This window comes from Syngnathoides biaculeatus, chromosome 5, assembly GCF_019802595.1.
Source record: "Syngnathoides biaculeatus isolate LvHL_M chromosome 5, ASM1980259v1, whole genome shotgun sequence".
NCBI lineage: Eukaryota > Metazoa > Chordata > Actinopteri > Syngnathiformes > Syngnathidae > Syngnathoides > Syngnathoides biaculeatus.
Genome location: NC_084644.1, coordinates 13,366,990 through 13,386,126, shown reverse-complemented (window position 1 = coordinate 13,386,126; position 19,137 = coordinate 13,366,990). Strand labels below are relative to the sequence as shown.

The 19,137-nt window shown below is 40.3% G+C and overlaps 1 protein-coding gene across 1 annotated transcript; it reads right to left on the bottom strand.

Moving 5' to 3' along the window:
• rbfox1l (RNA binding fox-1 homolog 1, like) lies at positions 1 to 18,465 on the bottom strand. Its single transcript, XM_061818890.1, has 12 exons — positions 18,379 to 18,465; positions 12,688 to 12,924; positions 6,937 to 7,116; positions 5,654 to 5,707; positions 5,489 to 5,581; positions 4,107 to 4,176; positions 3,981 to 4,040; positions 3,772 to 3,907; positions 3,217 to 3,256; positions 3,070 to 3,143; positions 2,877 to 2,958; positions 1 to 2,088 (listed from the first exon to the last, which is right to left on the bottom strand). The coding sequence occupies exons 1-12, from the start codon at positions 18,463 to 18,465 to the stop codon at positions 2,044 to 2,046; spliced, it is 1,158 nt and encodes a 385-aa protein (XP_061674874.1). The 3' UTR covers positions 1 to 2,043.
• Positions 18,466 to 19,137: the final 672 nt, after the last annotated feature.

The window sequence follows — 19,137 nt, the reverse complement described above, 5'->3', positions numbered from 1 at the left end:
AGATATGAGTTTAATTCTGTCACTGTTTAACTCCAAATCATCTTCCCCCTTTAAAATTGGAGGAAAATGCCATATGAGCACCTAAAAAGTTTTCACAAATTGCACCATGATGTACTTTATACAAACTGAAACAAATGGAAAGTAAAGAATTAACCGGTTGTGAAACATGATTAATTGAGTTTCGAATTTGGCCAGTGTGTTGCAGTGTAATATCCACGTTAAGTTTTTCAACCATTGTAGGGACTCAGTATTTTTTTATTGGGAAGGATATACAATACAAGCCTATATTGCATTGTCTACATGCATCCTTAAAAGCTGTGGTTCCCAAAGTGGGGGGCGTGCCCCTAAAGGGGGTTCGGGTGGTGGGGTGAATGAATGAGAACTACATTAATAACAATGTTACATATTGACAAAACAATGCTGCTAGACTGAACAAAATGACAGTCAATGTGCTTGAAAACAATAACGCTTGTTACAACCTGCAGTTCATGCCAGTTTATTTTTTGATGGTTTGTATTAGTTACATTGTAATAAGTCTATTGCAGTTTCTGTTACGCATTGTAATTGCTATAATGGATGACATAAGCGACAATAGACTAAATAAAAAATGTGTATGTATGTCCTGTTTTTTTTTTTTTGCTGTTATTTTTTTTAACCCCCTCCAAAAATGGCGGACCCATCAGAGAAAGTTTGGGTACCACTCCTTTAACGGTTTTAATGGCCACAGATGCTATTCATTAGTCTTTGACTTGCTACTATATGTCAGCATTAACCAAGTCAAACTTAAAAGGCAAAGTTATACGGTTGTCTTAAAAACTCTACATCTTTATTTTATGATTAGTTGGACAGTAAACTTGAATTCGGAGTAACATAAAACATCTTGAAACCTTGAAGTTGAAAAGATTGATTTCACTGTATGCCACACTGCAGCACGTCAAAGCAAAAAATAGGCCGAACGACGGCTAGAAATTGGGTCATCTAAATAGATGAACGAAAAAAGCTGCACTCGCAGTCATAAGGTCGGACACAAGTTTCTCATTCAATAGTTTGAGTGCCCAAATTGGACTGCTCGTACACCTCTGGTCGTCTTTCAAAAAGCTTATTAGCTTTATGAATGCTAACCACAACTACAAAAGAAAAAAGAAAGCTGAAGAGCAAAACAAAGGCTGTAAAAGACATTCAGGAATAGAGAAACCATTTCAGAAAGAAACAAGAAAAAAAAGCAAATACTAGAAAGAAACTCAAATTTCAAGCAGCTAAGCAAAGGAAAGCAGAATGAAGCATCATGCAAAAGAACTAAGACACGGACTATTAAGTGCAAGAAAAACAGATAAAAAAATATCTAATCTATTTACTACATAGGGAAGAAGTAGAAGCTTACATAGATCAGAAGTACATAAACAGAAAGTATGTTCGACGTAGACAAGTTGAGAACATTTTTAAGAAAAGGCTTCAGTTTCACTATGAGTCCTTTTGATTGAAAGGTCCAGAAGGAGCCTTTTTTTTTTCAAGCACTGCAAACAAAGGAGAGTCACAAGGGAAATCTGAGATTGGGGGGGTAGAAAGAGTTGTAGAAGAAAGCGAGAGGAAAAGAGTTTTTATTAAGAGGTAAACATCACACACAGCGAGAGCATGAAGAAAAGCAAAAAGGAAAGAGGTAGTTTGTTAGGAAAATTTAAAATAAATGAAATCACAATCAAATCCAGTCACCTCTGCAACGGAACAAAAAAAGTCATTGTGGAAGTAGTGTCACACACACGCACAAGGGGACAGACACTCACACATAAATAGGGACATCATCCAAACATATGAAAATGTACAGTTTGACCTGTGCAAAAAGATCCGGATATCTGCCACAGCGGCGTTCTGGCAACATGAGTCTCCCTTTGAAATTCACGCGTATACTGTACTGTAATACATAAATACTGCAATGCATGTGCTGTGCATGAGTTGGCACGGAGAACAGTCGAGTACACAATATTTACAACTTCAGGTCCGTTCGGTCACTTCCTGCGCGCGGCGTCCGGGTCACAGCGCCGGGCGTCAGTAGGGAGTGAAGCGGTTGTAACCTCCTCGGTACAAACTGGCCTGCAAAATGCGGGAGAAGTCACAAAGTACTCCAAATACAACTCAAGAAAATGGAATATGGCAGATAACTAATATTTCACCCCGTGTGTGTAGTGCATCTATCATAACTTTCACTTTTGGAACTGAGCTACCTAACTATACGAAGCTTTAGACACTATTCTAATTTATTGAGATGTACTGATTTATAAATGTCAAACCCAGTTTCACAAAAATTTTTGGCCCATGTTTTCTATAAGAGGAATAGCTTACAAAACTATACAGTAATAATGTAATAAAATGTAAAGTAACACATTAAACACTTAATTGTGCACCATGATTTCATACTTCATTGCCCATTGACATTTGGCTCTTTCAGGTGTGTGTGTACCTTTGCCACCAGTAGGTAGTATAATAAAGACAAATAACTCTGTATGCTGGGGTAATATGTATTATATTTTTGCAGAGAATAAAGAATATGCCTGTGAGTAAGTGTCTACATGTTATGTTGCACCGCTTTTTTTCAAATATGCATTGCTTAAAATTTTATAAAAGCAATATCATTGTTAGTTTCGTAAGGCTGTCTGTGGCCTTTTGCATTGTGTGTTTGCATTAAGCTAGTGGACATTTTTAAATTATGCGGTTTGCTTAAACACAAAACAGTTTATTGTCTTTGTTTTATATTCAAACTTCAACTGTGAACGGTAATGAAGAGTTTGAAGGAGAGAGCGCATTGACGACAGCACACAAAATCCCACAAAATGTTCAATTAGTGTGTGTGTGTGTGTGTGTGTGTGTGTGTGTGTACTCACCACAGTACCAACGCCATATGCGGTTGTTGGTCCCACTGAGTGGTGGTAGGGGTCTGCAGCTGCGGCGTACACGCGGCCATATCTGACACGAATTGTGTTGCATTATTATATAGTGGGCCCCTGCATATGCATCTATTCTCTGAAATTTTGTAAAAGGGAGTTCCAGGTTGAAGAAGGTTTAAGTTCTACCCACCCGTCACTGTATGCTGCAGCAGCAGCAGCAGCCGATGCTGACTGAGCCACCCTGTACGCAGCGGGATAACCTCCCTAAATCGGGGGGTGGGCACATCATGTCACCAATGACCAAAGCTATGCCACACACTTGAGTGGAGTGACTTACGTAGACCTCCGCTCCATAGAGACCATCCTGATACACCACCCTGAAAGGCAAACATGGAAAACATCGTGAAATTATTGCAGTTCATTTCTTAGTCCAGTTCAGTTCATGGCACCTTCATTTTGTTCATGCAAGTACAGCAGAAGCCATTGAACTACAGTAGGGTTTAGACCACCACAGTGCAGTATAGTCCTAGTCAGCCCAGTCCAATTTAGACTTGCTCAAATATGTTCAGTTCATCTTACTCCAATGAAACTCAAAATGTGGTACAGGCTCCCTCTCGTGGTACATGAAAGAATCACTTTATGAAATAGAATCAAGATACAATTTAGTTGAGGCGAGACCTGAGCCCAGTTTGATTGTTAAATTATTTTTAGTTTAGATTAGTTACAGTGAGGTCACTGGAGGAGATAATCTATTTTCATTTCATTTATGAATGGCACTATGAAATGACAAACTCACTATATATAGGGAGGTAAATTATATACTGTACAGCGACCACGATGCAAACAATCCAGATTGTGTGCCACCACCGCAAACCCACATGCACGCCTTTACCCTGGGTAGGCGGGCACAGCGGCGGGAGCGGCGGCCGCCGAGCGGATGGCGTTATACACGGTCCGACCCCGACCCCTCAGCGGTGAGCCGCGGTAGGCCAGAGCGGGCGCCGCCACCGGGTACGGGAAACCGGCAACTGAATGATGAAAAGAGAAACGAATCAGTTGTTGCTTTGCTGTATTGTACGGCGTTATACTGCGTTGAGTGACCTGTGTAGAGTTCTGGTGCGTACATGGCCCCCATGACAGGGTTGATTTTCCACCCGGAAGCTGCACAGACGAGAACAAATTTTCACTTGAGAAGGAATGGCCATCATCGATCAAGTTGTGTCTTACTTGAAAGGTCGCCGCTCACGAGTGGTGTTTGTGGCTTTTTGGTAACTACCCTTGCGGTGGCGTTATTGACCTAAAGAAGCGAAATAATCACCAAATATTTAGACATATTATATACATGTATAGAGCTCGTGCACGTGACGTCACCATTTTCACGGCGCCATATTGCCGGTCAAAAAGAGCTGCTCGACAGTGTGCGGGACGTTGACCCGGAGCAGAATATACACAATGCCCGAGACTTGTTGTGCTGTTGGTTGTTACAACAGACGAGACAGATATTCAAAGAGGTCATTCTATAGAATAGCAGCTGAAAAGACCAGAAAAGATTGATGGATTAAACTATTAAACGTGATAGCTGGTGCCCCAGCAAATACACACGACTGTGTAGCGATCGCTTCATTTCAGGTATGAATTATTCTTCTCAATCTCAAATTGCCAAGAAGTATTAAAAATGCCAAGTTGGCACATTTAAGAGCAATGTGTTTAAAAAAAAAAAAACGACAGGGAGTCATCTCCAATGTCCACGAAGCGTGTTGCAGCCACACGTTAATCTTCGGTAAACCTCTCCTTGACAGACTTTTTTTTTCTTTTTAATATGCATTGTTCTCAAATGTATTTAAAAAAAGAAAATTAACCGTCGCTCAAAGTGATGTTTATGTAGGTTAACATGTGGCCACAACACGCTTCTGTGTACGGGGGCTGAAGCCTATTGGAGTGGTTTATTTTCTTTTATTAAATAAGCATTGGACTCATTTGAGAACAAAGCATATTTAAAAAAAAAACATCTGTCACTACTACTCGCTGTCTTTTTTTCCCCCCAATTATAGTTAATGAATGTGAGTTTGTGAAAAACCAATATTGGTATTTGTAGTGAAAAATCTGAGTAGCTCCATCACTATGTGGAATTTATTCTTGATTGAGAACAGATCCAGCAACAAAGTATTTGTATGCCTCCAGACTTTTAGACGCTTTCAAACTTTTCTGTGTAAATCTCGACGACTTACTCACCAGATCCATGTGTAGATCCAGTTGGCCAAGACAAGCGGAAGCGGGTCAACAGTCCACTTTCTTATTGGCGAAAACATCGACTTTGTGTCATTAAATACGGGTCCTCTATGCCAAGTGTCTCTCAATTTTCCACGTACCTTCGTTTATTATCACCTTCTAAATGTTTAACGGTATTGGGCAAAACTCTGGACGTATTTTCGTGCCGTCTCCAACCGACTGAGCATTGAAGAATGCTCTGTTAGACCGTCAATATGGCCAGTCAGGTGACTTCGGTGACGTAGGTGCACGAGCTTTATAGATCACCATTTTGAAGTGAATATCCCTGATAGAAAACCATCCAGTTGCTTGTTGCCATGGAAACTAGTGTTATATCTCACCTCAATCTTCCTGCCTTCCACAATTGTGCCGTTCAGTTTCTCTCGCGCTCTGTCGGCCTCGGCTGTGCTCTCGAAGGTGACGAACCCGAATCCCTGCGTGTGCAGTTTTGTTCATAGCTCCGCCGTACATTTTATTCAAGTCATTTTCGATTCCCTGATGCTCACCTTTGACCCCCTTTCGTTGAAGATAATCTCTACATCCAGGATCTTTCCAAATTGCTGGAAGATTGATTCGTGTTACAATGATGCTGAGTGCAAATGTGTTTGTTATTTAAAGTGCCGTGAAAACATATTTGCTCCATCCTGGCGATGAGTCTCTCGCGTCACCGCGGCGGGATTTTGTCCTGACGGTCGATAGAATGCTTTTCCGAAAGTCTTGCGGATCATCAAGATGTTCTGGGGAAATGTGAGATAAGCTATTGTGTTTAGTTTTGTCAGCAGTGTTTTTTTTTTTTTTGTCACTTTTGCCCTTTGTCTTTCCTGTTTTTGAGGGGCCAGCAAGGCCCGCTATTGGCCTTCTGAGTTCTTTTGTAACTTCCTGGCTGACTCGTGATTGTTGCACTCATCGAGCGATTTTTGGTTGGAAGACCACTCCGGGCAACGTTCATCACTTTTCCCAAGGTTGGTCCATTTGGTTTTGGTTAACTTGAGTCTCAAAGTCGGGGCTTTATAAACCTTTATTAGACCTATTGATATGAATCATTTTCTTTTTCATTTGCGCTCCAATTTCTTGGGATTGTGGCTTGCTTCGTTGCTTTTTTGACGTCTTGTAGCATCACGTGCGTCATGTCGTATCACGCAACGACGTGATTTCTTCATTCAACAAATCTGGCGCTAATCAGCCTGGTTGTTTGGCCAATGAAATGGAACGCAGCTGTTCACAACTGCAATCACTTTTTTTCCCCACCATTTTTAAACATTTCCATTTGAAAACTGCATTTTGTATGCACTTGGGTTATTTTCGTGAGGTATTAAAATTGTTAGCACGGTGGATCAGCTGGTAAAGCCTCACAGTTCTGAGAAAACGGGTTCGATCCCAGCCCCGCCTGTGTGGAGTTTGCATGTTCTCCCTGTGCCTGTGTGGGTTTTCTCCAGGTGGGGACTCCGGTTTCCTCCCACATCCCAAAAACATGCAACAATAATTGGACACTCTAAATTGTCCCTAGGTGTGATTATGAGTGCAGCTCTTTGTCTCGATGTGCCCTGCGATTGGCTGGCAACCAGTTCAGGGTGAAGCGCGCCTCCTGCCTGTTGACAGCTGGGATAGGCTCCAGCACTCCCCGCGACCCTCGTTACGATAAGCGGCAAAAGAAAATTGATTGATTAAAATTGTGTTGCTGATGTGATACATATAGGTGTGATTAAAAAAAACTGCACCCAGGAAGTGGACAAATATGTTTTCACAGCATTACATACGGTACACAAGTACACTGTATGCAAGGCCATACCCCAAACATCTGGCGGAGGTCAGGGTCCCGGAAGCGGAACGGGATGTTTGACACGTGGAGCCGTTTGGGCTGGGCTTTACCGGACCCCTCGTCATCGCTACCGTTGCCTACGCTGCCGCCGGATGTCACAGTTGCGCTCAGAACTTGGGGGTCTGAGGTCACAGGGGCCAATACTTCCTCCTATGGGCCAAAGAAGGACAATGGACAAAAAAAAAGTGGGGGTGGGGGGAAGAGCCTGTGAGAGGAAATACGAGGACGGACCAGGGTGATGGAGATCTGATTACTTCGTGGTTGTCTACAAAGCATCGCAAAACATTAGACAAGACATTTCCACCTGGTCAGGTGATCCAAACCAAAACACATTCCGCAACCAGTGATCCCTCTCAGGCAAGGGGGGGGGGGGGGGGGGAAATCCGTTTTAGTGCGGTGTCTCAAGACATGCCGGTACAAAAGTACACTAATTAACTGTTCTGCTGGTAAAATGCGTAATTGTGAATATGAAAATCGTCATCATCAAATTTTGCCGCCATACTCCACTGCACATAATGATAGATGAATCTGCGCAAGCCCACTATATAAAAATTTCAACATTTTGCGGCATCCGTCTGGTTTGAATTTGGTAGCAACTTGATAAAATGTATTGCAGATGTCAATTTTTTATTTAAGGATGGCCAAAAATACAGCTTGAAACCAAAAGGGGAGACATCTGTGTTTTTTCAAGCACGGCTCCTTTCAACGTTTTTATGTGGATCTACTTAGAGGGATTCGCATGCCAAATTGCACACTGTGGGGGCTGAATTTTCAGAAAATGACGGGGGGAGTGTGTAGACTTTTGGATTTATGGTGAGTCGTTAAACTTCGCAGTCACGCTCGGCCCGCACCCAATGACCAATTTCACAATTTTGCGTCATCCTCATGGGTGAAATTTGTTGGCGAAATCTCGCTCGATTGCTTGAAAACCAAAATTTCAGATTTTTCTTGAGACTTTTTTGTGAGTCTCCTCATTCTGGAAATGTCTAACAAATTTCGTGTTCCGATGCAAAACTGGCATCACAAGCTGAAAACTAAGGATTTTTTTATTGGGCATCACTGAGCCGAAATTGCCAGTTTGACCCGGAACACCAAGCTCTTTTTTTTTTTTAAGACATGAGTTTTTGAAACTATTTGTGGGTCGACTCATAATTGGTACGAAATCTCACGGTGCTACAATTAAGAGAAACTGACGTGGTTAAATGATTTTGAAGGGAACTTTCGAACCCAAATGGCCACTCTAAGCAAGATGGCAGGCTTCCTCTGTATTTTGCCGCAAGGCTTGTTCAGACTTTTTTTTTTTTATCAGTCTACCTGAGCAGCTGAGACGTAATGGAAAAACAAACAAACAAACATCTGTTTCGAACTGCTCCATGCAACACAATAGCAACAATGAAGACAGGAAAAGAAAGAAACATTCGCAGTCTCACAATGCACCACGATGCTAATGTGCGCTCGTATATGGTGCGTGCGCATCAACGTGTAGGGGAAACCAGCGTGTTAAAAATCATTTGTATGAACACAAAGTGAATGAGTTCAAACTTGCCCAGTGAGGGAGGGTGCAAATAAATTAATAAAAAAATCTCTCTCTCTCTCTCTCTATATATATATACATATGAACAAAAGGGTATTATTAGCTTTCCAGTGAGGCCTGTATGTAAAACAGGGGGGAGGGGGGAATGAAGCAAGAGAAAGCTTTAAAGACACCCCCTCAAAAAAAAAGAGACACAAAGAAAAAAAGAGCACAACTGAACGTTCCAAATGGGTCAGTTTGAGGTCAAGGTGCTGCTTTTCTGCCAAGGGTTAAAGGTAAAGTGTCATATGCTCGGGGTGGGTGGGAGAGGGGGAGAAGAACACACACACCCACGCACGCATTATTATGGCCTCCAAAGCAATTACCTTATCTAGGATTCTGTTATGTGTTGCATTAATTTAGAAATAGGTTTATTATAATGTATTTGTAATGTAATTTCCAGCCTACAAGCTGCGCCTTTTTTCACACGCTTTCAATCCTGCGGTTTATCTGGTGATGCGGTGCTAGCGTTAGCGCGGCACTAGTGTTAGCGCACCTGGTTATAAGCCTCGGTACACAGAAGTTAGCGCGGCGCTAGCGAGGCTTATAACCTGGTGCACTCTGTAGGACGGGAATTACGGTACAGTAATTCCCTGCCATTATATATAATTATAATTATAATGGAGAAAAGTGCGTTTGTGTATTTTAAATGATGCCCCATCAAAAATGTCTACAGTTGCCTATAATAAGAGTTTGAATTGTACATGTACCGCAAATTATTATTCAAAACATTTTAATATCAGTTTAAACACATCTTACAACATTTATCTCATCATATGATTTGATGAAAACGTGTGCCATGCGTGTGCACATACTGTGACAAAGACTTCCACTAACAACCCAGGCTAAACTGAGCAACATACAACGGTTATCTCTCAGTTGAGATATTCCTTGATACCAATCTATGTACTACTACTTTATTTGGATATTGGTTTGGTATTCGTCTTATGACATCAAAGGGTGTTTCGATAAAAGGACACGCACACACACAAGCACACACACACACACACAGTGAGGGCAGAGTGCGGGGTGAGGGGGGGGAGTTGAGCTGCTTTGGTGGTGTCATGTCACGATGCAGAATTTAGTGCTGGACCTGTGTTGTGATATTTCAGAGTGGGAGGGAGAGTGGGGGTCATCTGGTCTGCGTCCCCCTTTCACCCTCTCCCCACCCTTTTCCATGGCGGCGGCTCAACTTTCTCCCAGCATGGAACCTTGTGTGTCTGGGGGTGTCGGGGAGGAGGGGGCGGGGCTGTATATAAATATACGAGGCCACACAAAAGATCATTTAGGAAAAGAAGAAGAAGGAGACATCACAGATGTGCGAGAGTATTTAGTATACGTGTATGTCTTCTTCTATGTAGCTATCAGGTGTTCCTCGGGTATGCTGGATTCAAAACAAGTGTAAAGTTTCAGGGCTCCTGCTTGGAAAAGTGCAACAGAACTCGCTCCCGAGTTAGATGGCGCATTCAAGATGGCTGGGGAAGTCGGAACTTTACAGTTAAAGTCCAGCTGCCTACCAACAAAAGAACTTTGTTGGCAGTCACGCTGCGTTTGGGATTTTCAATCGTTTTAGTTTTTTTTTTTTTTTTTTTACTTTTTCTTTTTTAAAGTCACTGTTTTAATTTGGTGTGGAATGTGCTTGCTAGTTGGTATTCTTTTATGTTTTTGGAAAACGCTAAACTCTAGTTGAGTTCCTTTTACTTTTAGAAGGGTTTATTTTTGTAATACAGCATGGGAGATTAATAAGGTCAAAGGTCAATTGTCATAAAATCTCTGCAAAAGATGCCTTTACAAAAAAATATATTCATGATGATGAACAACTACCCACAATTCAAATATAAATGACCAAGCAGAGTCAAATTAAAATTCAAATCAAACCCAAAGATATGAAATAAAATGGTTTGTTTTTGTGAACAGAAAATGCAGTTTCAGTAAATTATCCTTTTTTAATTTTTATAATACTACATATCACCATCTAATGCAATTAGTTTTAGACGCAGTGGTGCTTTAGTCAATACTGTACAGTATATTTGTGTATAAGTAGACAGGATTACAAACTCGTATTTATTAGCCATAATTATTTATATACCACCTAAATAAATGGAAAATAATTGTTTAAGAACTTTTTGCTTTTAAACTTGAATTTAGTTTTTTTATATTAAAACTGCAATACATTTTAATTGTGTTTGTATTTAATTGTATTTTTTGTGCTATATTTAGGTGCTTCACTGGTTCACAATTAACTGGCTCACAATAAAATTAAAGATGTACTACTTGGGGAGCTATTTGTTTTGCTGTCAAGATAAAAATGAAAATATTTCCCAGCAGCCTTGAATGCACCTTTAGATATCAGTTTAACACAAGAGCCTGGTGGAACTTTCTGAGTCATGAAAGCAGAAAAATGTAAACACATATTTGAGTCATTTCATTCATTTTAAATTCACACAATTTGAGTAATGTAGGAAATAACAATAATCCATATAATCCTTGGGGGATTATTATATCTTGAAATACGAGCAGATGCTCCAGGTACGGGTACGCTTCCTCACAACACCTCACAACATCCGGCCCCCATCAAGTCGCATTGGTTTCCTTGCAGTGGGAGGAAAAGAGCACTTGGTGGCAGTATCGAGTCATAAAGCTACTTTGCTCACCACCGACTGAGTATTGACATTACTTTTACCTTCTATATAAGGTTTTGTTTCTCATTAAATAATGCGTTAATTGTTCAACTGCAAATAATAAAATCATCAATCAACTGAAAAAACTGATTCAATTGTCGGTTATAACTAAATACTTATCAATAATATTTAAATGTGCATAGTGAATTATTATTTAGGATTTTTAATTTTTTGGGATATTTTGACTTTGGTGGCCCTCGAGCATTTCTTTCAATATTTCCTCATCTGAAATCTAGCAACTCCAATTTTTCGTTCACTTTTGAGTTTCGTGTATTATTTCTCCAGAAAACTTAATTACTTTTCACCCACTGAGCATTTACATTATAGTGTTACATTACATTACATTTCAACATTTTTTTGCATGAATTTAGATTTTTTTTCTCTCCTCAAATTGGTTATTTTTATTGTTTAGCAACTCATTAACCTGTGATGAAATAATTGGTTCATTGATGTATTGTTAATATTGTATCAAATAACTGCAAAATAAACAATTTGAAATCCACTCCACTTTCACCATTTGATTGAATTGAAAATTCCGTTCATTAATTCTAATTCAATACATTTGAAATATCAAAATGAAACCTTTGAATGACTGCATTGCTTTAGTTTTGCCTAAACCTTTGGGCTTTTGAAGTTCCCCGTACACGAGCGGTTGACGCAGTGTCCCTAAATGTCACCGACTCCAAATCTGTTTGTCGTTTTCTGCCACATCTCAAAATGAAGGCGATAGGTGGAGATCGCGTCTTTTACACTTTTGGGGGTCCGCGCATGCAAAGACCTTCACACCGTATCAGCACCCGCGTTTGCGTCTTCCTTCTATGAAAGCTAATCTGTTTTATCGCCAGTTAAAAAAGAGCCCCGTCGAAAAGCGGATTTATTTTCAACAACACTCTCAGCTGTCGCCCTTCTTGAGTGGCGTTGCCCTAAATGGACGCAAGGGGGGGGGGGGGGGGCTCTTATATTAGAAGGTGGGCCTCTGGTAGGACAAATATGCAGTAATTAGCACATTAACCTCCGAAAATTGGTTTTCTGGTAAGCCATTTGAGTATTTCCTTGATATCCAGATGAAGATCCACATACTAGTACCCACTTTATTGACAATTCAACACACTAGCAGAGCAAGTACGGCCTACTAGTAGAATCACTCTCCTAGTTGTAACATTTTTACAGCCACGCTTAGCCTACTTGTACACAAGTAGTCGTAGTGAACCAGTGTGCAACACTAGTAACACCGCTAGTGCCAATTGCATGACATGTGTCACACACGACTAGGCCCTTGGACCGTACTAGTAGCACATAATCCTCATTAGTAGTTTTGCTCCACTATGAACGTCAAAGTCGTGCTACTACTGTACAACAAAGAGTGTACTAGTACAAGGACCTTCAGCTTGATATCAATGATGTGAAATACTGTAATGCTTTTCATAGTCTTTTCATCATGTGACTTCCATTCCTTGTGGTGCTTACCGTGCTGGCGGTCGCTAGAGGCTCGGCCCCCTCCAGCTGAGGGCCCTGATACACCCTGAGCTGGGCGTGCTCGGGGTACTCGGAACTCGCGTGTGCCGCGCTAAAATCCAGAGCCGGCAGCCTGCCCGCGGACGTCGGGGGCCCTTGACCCGGGGCTGGGTAGGAAGGGGCCGCGGCGTAAACTTGAGGCAGGGTGGGGTCGGCGCCGCCGGGGCCCGCCTCCTGAGTGGGGGCCCCCTGAAAAGAAAAGCAGCAGAGAGGAAATGTTTTAGGGGCCAGACATACAAACAGGAATCTTGTGGAACTGCAATACTGTAGTTTTATAAAGGGGAACAGAGGGTATTAAAAAAGATACTATAATTGTTTTTCTGGTATTAATTTAAAATGGTTCACTTTGTATACTATTTTGATTTAGATGAAGATCAAACTACATTTTAACACTTTGTTAAAATTTCAGAAATTTCTTGTATTGTAGCAAGCTTGCTAGATAGATAGATAGATAGATAGATAGATAGATAGATAGATAGATAGATAGATAGATAGATAGATAGATAGATAGATAGATAGATAGATAGATAGATAGATAGATAGATAGATAGATAGATAGATAGATAGATAGATAGATAGATAGATAATACCTGTAAATATAAAGTATTTTTTCATGAATGTAAATCAACACAGTTCAACGAACGTAAACCAGTCCAAACTACATAAAGCTTGTCAAAATAAATTGTGACATGCCGACTTTAACAACATTTTAAGCATTTCTTTCAAGGGATGAAAGTACTGTTTTTACAGAGTCACACATTTAACTTATTCGGAATGAAAATGCTGAGCAGTAATTTTCTTCATTTGATGCAAATCTAATTTCTGAATCAACACTTTCTCAGATGTCAGGGGCATTTCTTTATTTGAGCTATTTTTGTGGTCAAGTGAAGACGACACATCACTCTTCAAAATGTCCCCCAAAGTTTTCTGCATCCGCGTTGTAGTTCCCATTTTAGATTGATAGTCAAAAATCACATAGTCAATGCAAGAGCAAAAGCCATTAAACATCTTGTAGTGTTAAAATAAATAAAAAAAACTACAAAAAAAACAAGACGATCATGTTATTTGTTGACAATAGTAACGCAGCAAAGTCATTGTCTTACCCCTTCCGCACACCCCTGGATCTCTGAGACCCTCATCATCAACTGCTGCATGTTTTAATGGCGGCCCTCCACCCGCCCACAGCGCCATAAGTGCTAACCCTGCTCCAATCGCGGCAAATGATCGCCAAAGCGACAAGGGGAGGAGAATGGGGCCAGGGGGTCTGCCGCACCAGTTGTGCACATCTGTGGCTGTCAATCACTGCAACACCGTACAGTACTTTCCACTTCATATCCAAACACAAGTTTCACTCTCATGAAAGATGATGAAGTGTTACAGCACTGCATTAGACAAGGCTAACATTTGAACTTTTTCACAACATTAAATGAGGCGACCAGAATGTTAGAGACAGTTGTCATTCTGCTATTATGTAATCTTACAAGCGCTCACAAAAGTACTAATGCTTAAAAAGAGGTTCAGATACCCACAGTATGGTAAAAGCAGAAGTATAAATTCAACTGGTTGACTTAAGTTAAAATAAAAAGTACAAACTCTGACCTGTACTCTCCAGGTTTTAGTTACGGGTTTCAATTTAGTTTTCTGAATTAGTGCAAAAGGCTCTACTCGGCGTCTCTAAAGTGTATTTATACGTACAGTTATTAATCTAAGCCGAAATCACCATTTAACAAACTTTAGGATACAGTGGATGTAAAAAGTCTACACACCCATTTTTAAATGCCAGATCACCATCAATACAAACTATGACCCCTCCTTTTTTTTTCATTCATGAGAGTGGAACTAAAAATAATAAACTGACATAACCAGAGTCTGATTACTGGGATGTGCTTAAAATTAATTTTAAATGGGATTCGGGACATGCCTGACACCATCTGAAGTGTCTTGGATTAACCCCAAATAAATTAAAAATGCTAAGGCTTTTCCTCACATGTTTTTTTTACCCCGTTTTTTTCTGCCTTATAAGTCCTCAATTAATTAAATTCTTGACTAAAGTTGACTTTACCTCTCGTTATTTAAGTCTTTGTTTACATCATGCCATCTGGGCTATTTTAGCATGTACTCTATCTGTTTTAAAATGGAGGCAGTTGAAAAATCTAGCGGAGTCTCATCAACACCAAATTCAACACCTCAGCAAACTACGAGCACAATAACGAATTGCGATTTCATTGACGGTGACGCTTGAAAGTGAACAGGACTCTCCCGACACCAAGACAATGCCCTACTTGGTATTATCCGAAACCAGCAGTCGCGCAGACAGGTTGTCCACCCCCCCTCATCTCTTGACGCTTACTTGTCCTCTCAAAGCACCTCAGCTGTCAGCTGAAGGTTCACAGGTCAACGGTTCTGGGCCCAGGTGCCTGCCCGGACAGCTGTGGTGACATTTCCACCCACACGACCCCGACTGCAGATGTGACGGGCGAGGAGGGCCCGCCGGCCACGTAATTCGGGATTAGCGTTCACACGCTCTCACACATACGAGCAAAACGCTTGTACATACATTACAAAAACAAATTCACAATGACACGTTATTTTTTTAAATAGTTTTGCTCATATCCAAGAATGAAATACTCTCTCACACAATTCGAAGGAAAATACGAGTATAGGCCGGTTCTATTTGCAGGGAGTATACTCGGATGTATTTTTTTAAAGCTGGAAAATCATTTAATAACTGGGGGTAAAAAAACCATTGACAACCATTTTTGGTGTTGCCTCCGACTCCCCCAAAAAAGAAAATTTTTGCACTTTCCTTTCCCACAATTGTTCCTTCTTCACCAATGCACCAGGACTTATTCCAAGGGTCACTGAAGGTGTCACGGTACACTCGCCCGCCTTTGCTTCAGACAGCTTGGATGCAGTTCCGTGTCTATTTGCGCCCTGCAACTGACGGACGACCAGTTCGGGGTATCGTCCGCCTAATTTCGCCCAAAGTCAGCTGGGATAAGCTCCCGCGACCCTGAACAGGAATAAGCGCTGTCAGGAATGGAATGGATTTATTCCAAACACGTGTGACACGGTAGGAAAATATTTCTTTGACGTGCTCCCTCCCTCTCTAGGCCAACTGGTTAGCAGATCCACCTCACAGTTCTGAGGTTCAAATCTGGATCTGGTCCTTTGCACGTTCTTCCTGTGCTTATGTGGGTTTTATGCAGACATTTCAATTTCCTCCTACTTTCCAAAAACATCCAGAGTTAGTTAAGTTAATATGAAATTATCCTTGAGATGTAAATGTGAGTATGAATGGTTGTTTGTCCATATGAGCCCTGCGATTGATTCTGGACCAATCCAGGACGTACAGTCGCTCGCCTCTCACCAAAAGTCAGATCGGCTCTTTAGTTACAGCAGGATAAACGGAACTAAATATTATGTCTTAAAAGTATTTAATCCCATCATGATCCTTGAAGGGAATTTCAATTCATGCTCTGCCAAAGACATTTTCTACTGTTAAATATAAAATGCATTGATAGAAAAAAATGCAGCCCTCAATTCTTTGCATAAATACCATCTTTTAAAATAATTGTAAATAAATTAAAGATAAACAAATGATCATTTAAGAACGAAGATATTGTGTCAGACTTATACTGTATTAATATTATTATCATCCAACCAATCTGTCTCACATATTATTGTTATTATTATTTAATAACAAAATAAAAATATCAACAAAAGTAACCAAGCAAATCAATATATTGGATTTAGTCACATCTGTCCAATTCAAATTGAATGTGATTGTTGAAATTCTATCAAAATCTCAACATCTCAATACATTCCGCCACAGCTGCATTTATTTTATCTATCAAAATAATATAAGGAAACATTATATTAAAAAAACAATCTTAATCTTATGTATTGCATTTAGTCAGGGTTATCAAATTCAAATGTATTAACGTTTATAAAATAAAATGAAAATTTCAGAAATTTTCAACAAGTCAAAATATTGATTCTGACCTACAATATCCATTATTTATCGATCAAAATAAACAAACAATATCCCAAATACACATCAACATTGCAATATATTTAGTCAGGCTTCCCTACATTAAAGTTAATCAAATTAAATCAAATTAAAATCGACACAAAAATCATAGCGATACAAGCCAATATATTGTATTTAGTCAGGTAATGTGATAAAATTCAAAATGCATTAAATGTTATCAAATAAAACCAAAAAATAAATTGCCAATATTATAAGTGAGAGATACTGTACAACATGTATTATTGATCTAGCAACGCAAACTAAACATATGGATTAAATAAAGTTGATTTATTGATCATTTGCAACTGCTAATTATCTCCTACTCGAAAAAATAAAACCCAAAGGCCTATGTATAGTACATATGCCCTGCTCCATACACGTGTAAATAATTGTTTGTTGTGTTGTTCACCATAGTAGACCTTATCAATTATAATAATTCATCAGTACTACTGCAGCACTCAAACTGGGCATGATTATAAATATATTCAGTTTTGCTTCTTTGGCACTCGCCACATCATAGTAAACACCATCACCACTAACGTTCTGGGAATAATATTTGGAGACCGTTGCTTGTAACATCCACATCTGAGCCCTGCCCCCCTCAACCCCCTCCAACTCTATTTTAAGAGGAGTTGACTGCAGAAAACCAGATAGGTGACAGAATCTCCTCCCGTGTTATCTACCCAGGAGAGCGAGTCTAAAAATACAGCTGACGAGGGGAGCCTGCCGATGATGGTGGCGTGTCAGACACACAAATACACACAAAATCCCAAAGTATATGAAATAAGGGATTTCAAATTGTGAATAAAATCAAGCCTCTCTTAAAGCCTCTGCTGGCTGGTATATACGGCTGTGGATCTTTCTCGCATGAGGCCTTCTAAAGCGGTCATACTAGCGTACAGCATCCTTTCTACAAGATGGCCGTCAAGTATGACTTTTTCTTTCTTATTCACTCCTCCGCATTATCTATGCGACATACGCGCACCAGCAACAAAGCCTTCTAAAGCCTCCACGCCAGCTGACCTTTCTTTCCGAAGGAACGATACTTTTTCGTGGCGTCGGCATAGCTAGCTTCCTAAATGCACATTGCAAACGTACCGGATAATCACTGATGTGAACTCGATAGTTTTGAGTCTTTCTACAGTTTTTCAGTATTTATTTTGAAACTAAATGAATAATTACACTTTATTTGTTTTAATACTTGCACAATGGACCGGATCGAAAGCTCTGCGGGGTCGGTTTATGGCCCACGACCTGTTGGTTCCCCATCATTGCAACACAGAGACCGGTGGACTCAATATTAGGTACAGCATGCTGTCAATTTTACACAGCAAATGATTTCTTAAAGAAGACAAATTACCTTGTACAGAAACAAGTTTTCCTCAAAAACACTAATGCTTTAAAATATGTTACGAAAACTCTTAATTTGGGAATTTTAACAAATAATGGTGAGACATTTGTAGCCTTTTGGGGGAAACTGGAAGCAATAACTATGATTGTAGTTGATTTGTTGCTTTATCATTTTTTTTAATAGTTAAAAAATAACTTTCTTTCTGCCTGATTTGTTAACTTTTAACAAAACGGAGCAGAAGCGACACATGAAAATTTACCTGTACTATGCTGGGGTAGCATGTGGTCGTCTGCGGATAGACCGGCAGTCCATAAGGTTGGAGTATGACCGTGGGCGAGGACAGCATAGCCTCAAAAAAAGCCTCACACGTGGAAAATGACTTCTGAACAAGTGATGGAAGCAAAAGAAGTTGGGCTGGAAAAGAAAGGAAGGATCCAAATAGAAGGAAAAAGATCCAAAAGGGTGGGGGCGAATGGGGTGTCGCTGAAGGAAGCCTCAAAGTTTGGGAACCCAAAATTGTGGAGGTGAATCAAACCAAACAAACCGCAAAACAAGCAACGGCCTGTGCGGTCAAGACGGGATCAGGAGCAGTGAAAAGAGTTTTTCAGCGTGTCCATGAGGCCATCAGGCAGCCTGACAGACACAAACACATGCTGCTGGGCTCCCATTTCAGACTATTATAAATAGTCCCTCATGTCCTTCCTTACGAGTTTATCACCTTACCACCCTCGCTGGCTCTGACACACATCAGCAAGGGAAGTTTCTCATGACTTTTTGAAAAATCCAATTAAAAGTACATGCGACAAGGATCCGTTGGTGAAGGTTGCCAAAAACCTCGGAGTCCTTTGACCCCCATCGTGACTTTCAAATGACATTTCTCAGTCACCTTTTCTAACTCTGACTTATGGAAAGATAGATACAGCAGTTATAGTCTACACGCCCAAGGTAAAGAAATTCAACTGTATGTAACCCACAACCGGTAGAGGTCAAGTGATGTGTATATATATATACTTTTTTT

Coding starts and splice junctions, on each gene's coding strand:
- rbfox1l (XM_061818890.1), bottom strand. CDS start 18,465: ATGCTGTCCTCGCCCACGGTCATACTCCAACCTTATGGACTGCCGGTC. Junction 7,117..12,687: donor CTCTAGCGACCGCCAGCACG/GTAAGCACCACA, acceptor TTTGGCCCATAG/GAGGAAGTATTGGCCCCTGT. Junction 3,908..3,980: donor CGCACCAGAACTCTACACAG/GTCACTCAACGC, acceptor TTCATCATTCAG/TTGCCGGTTTCCCGTACCCG.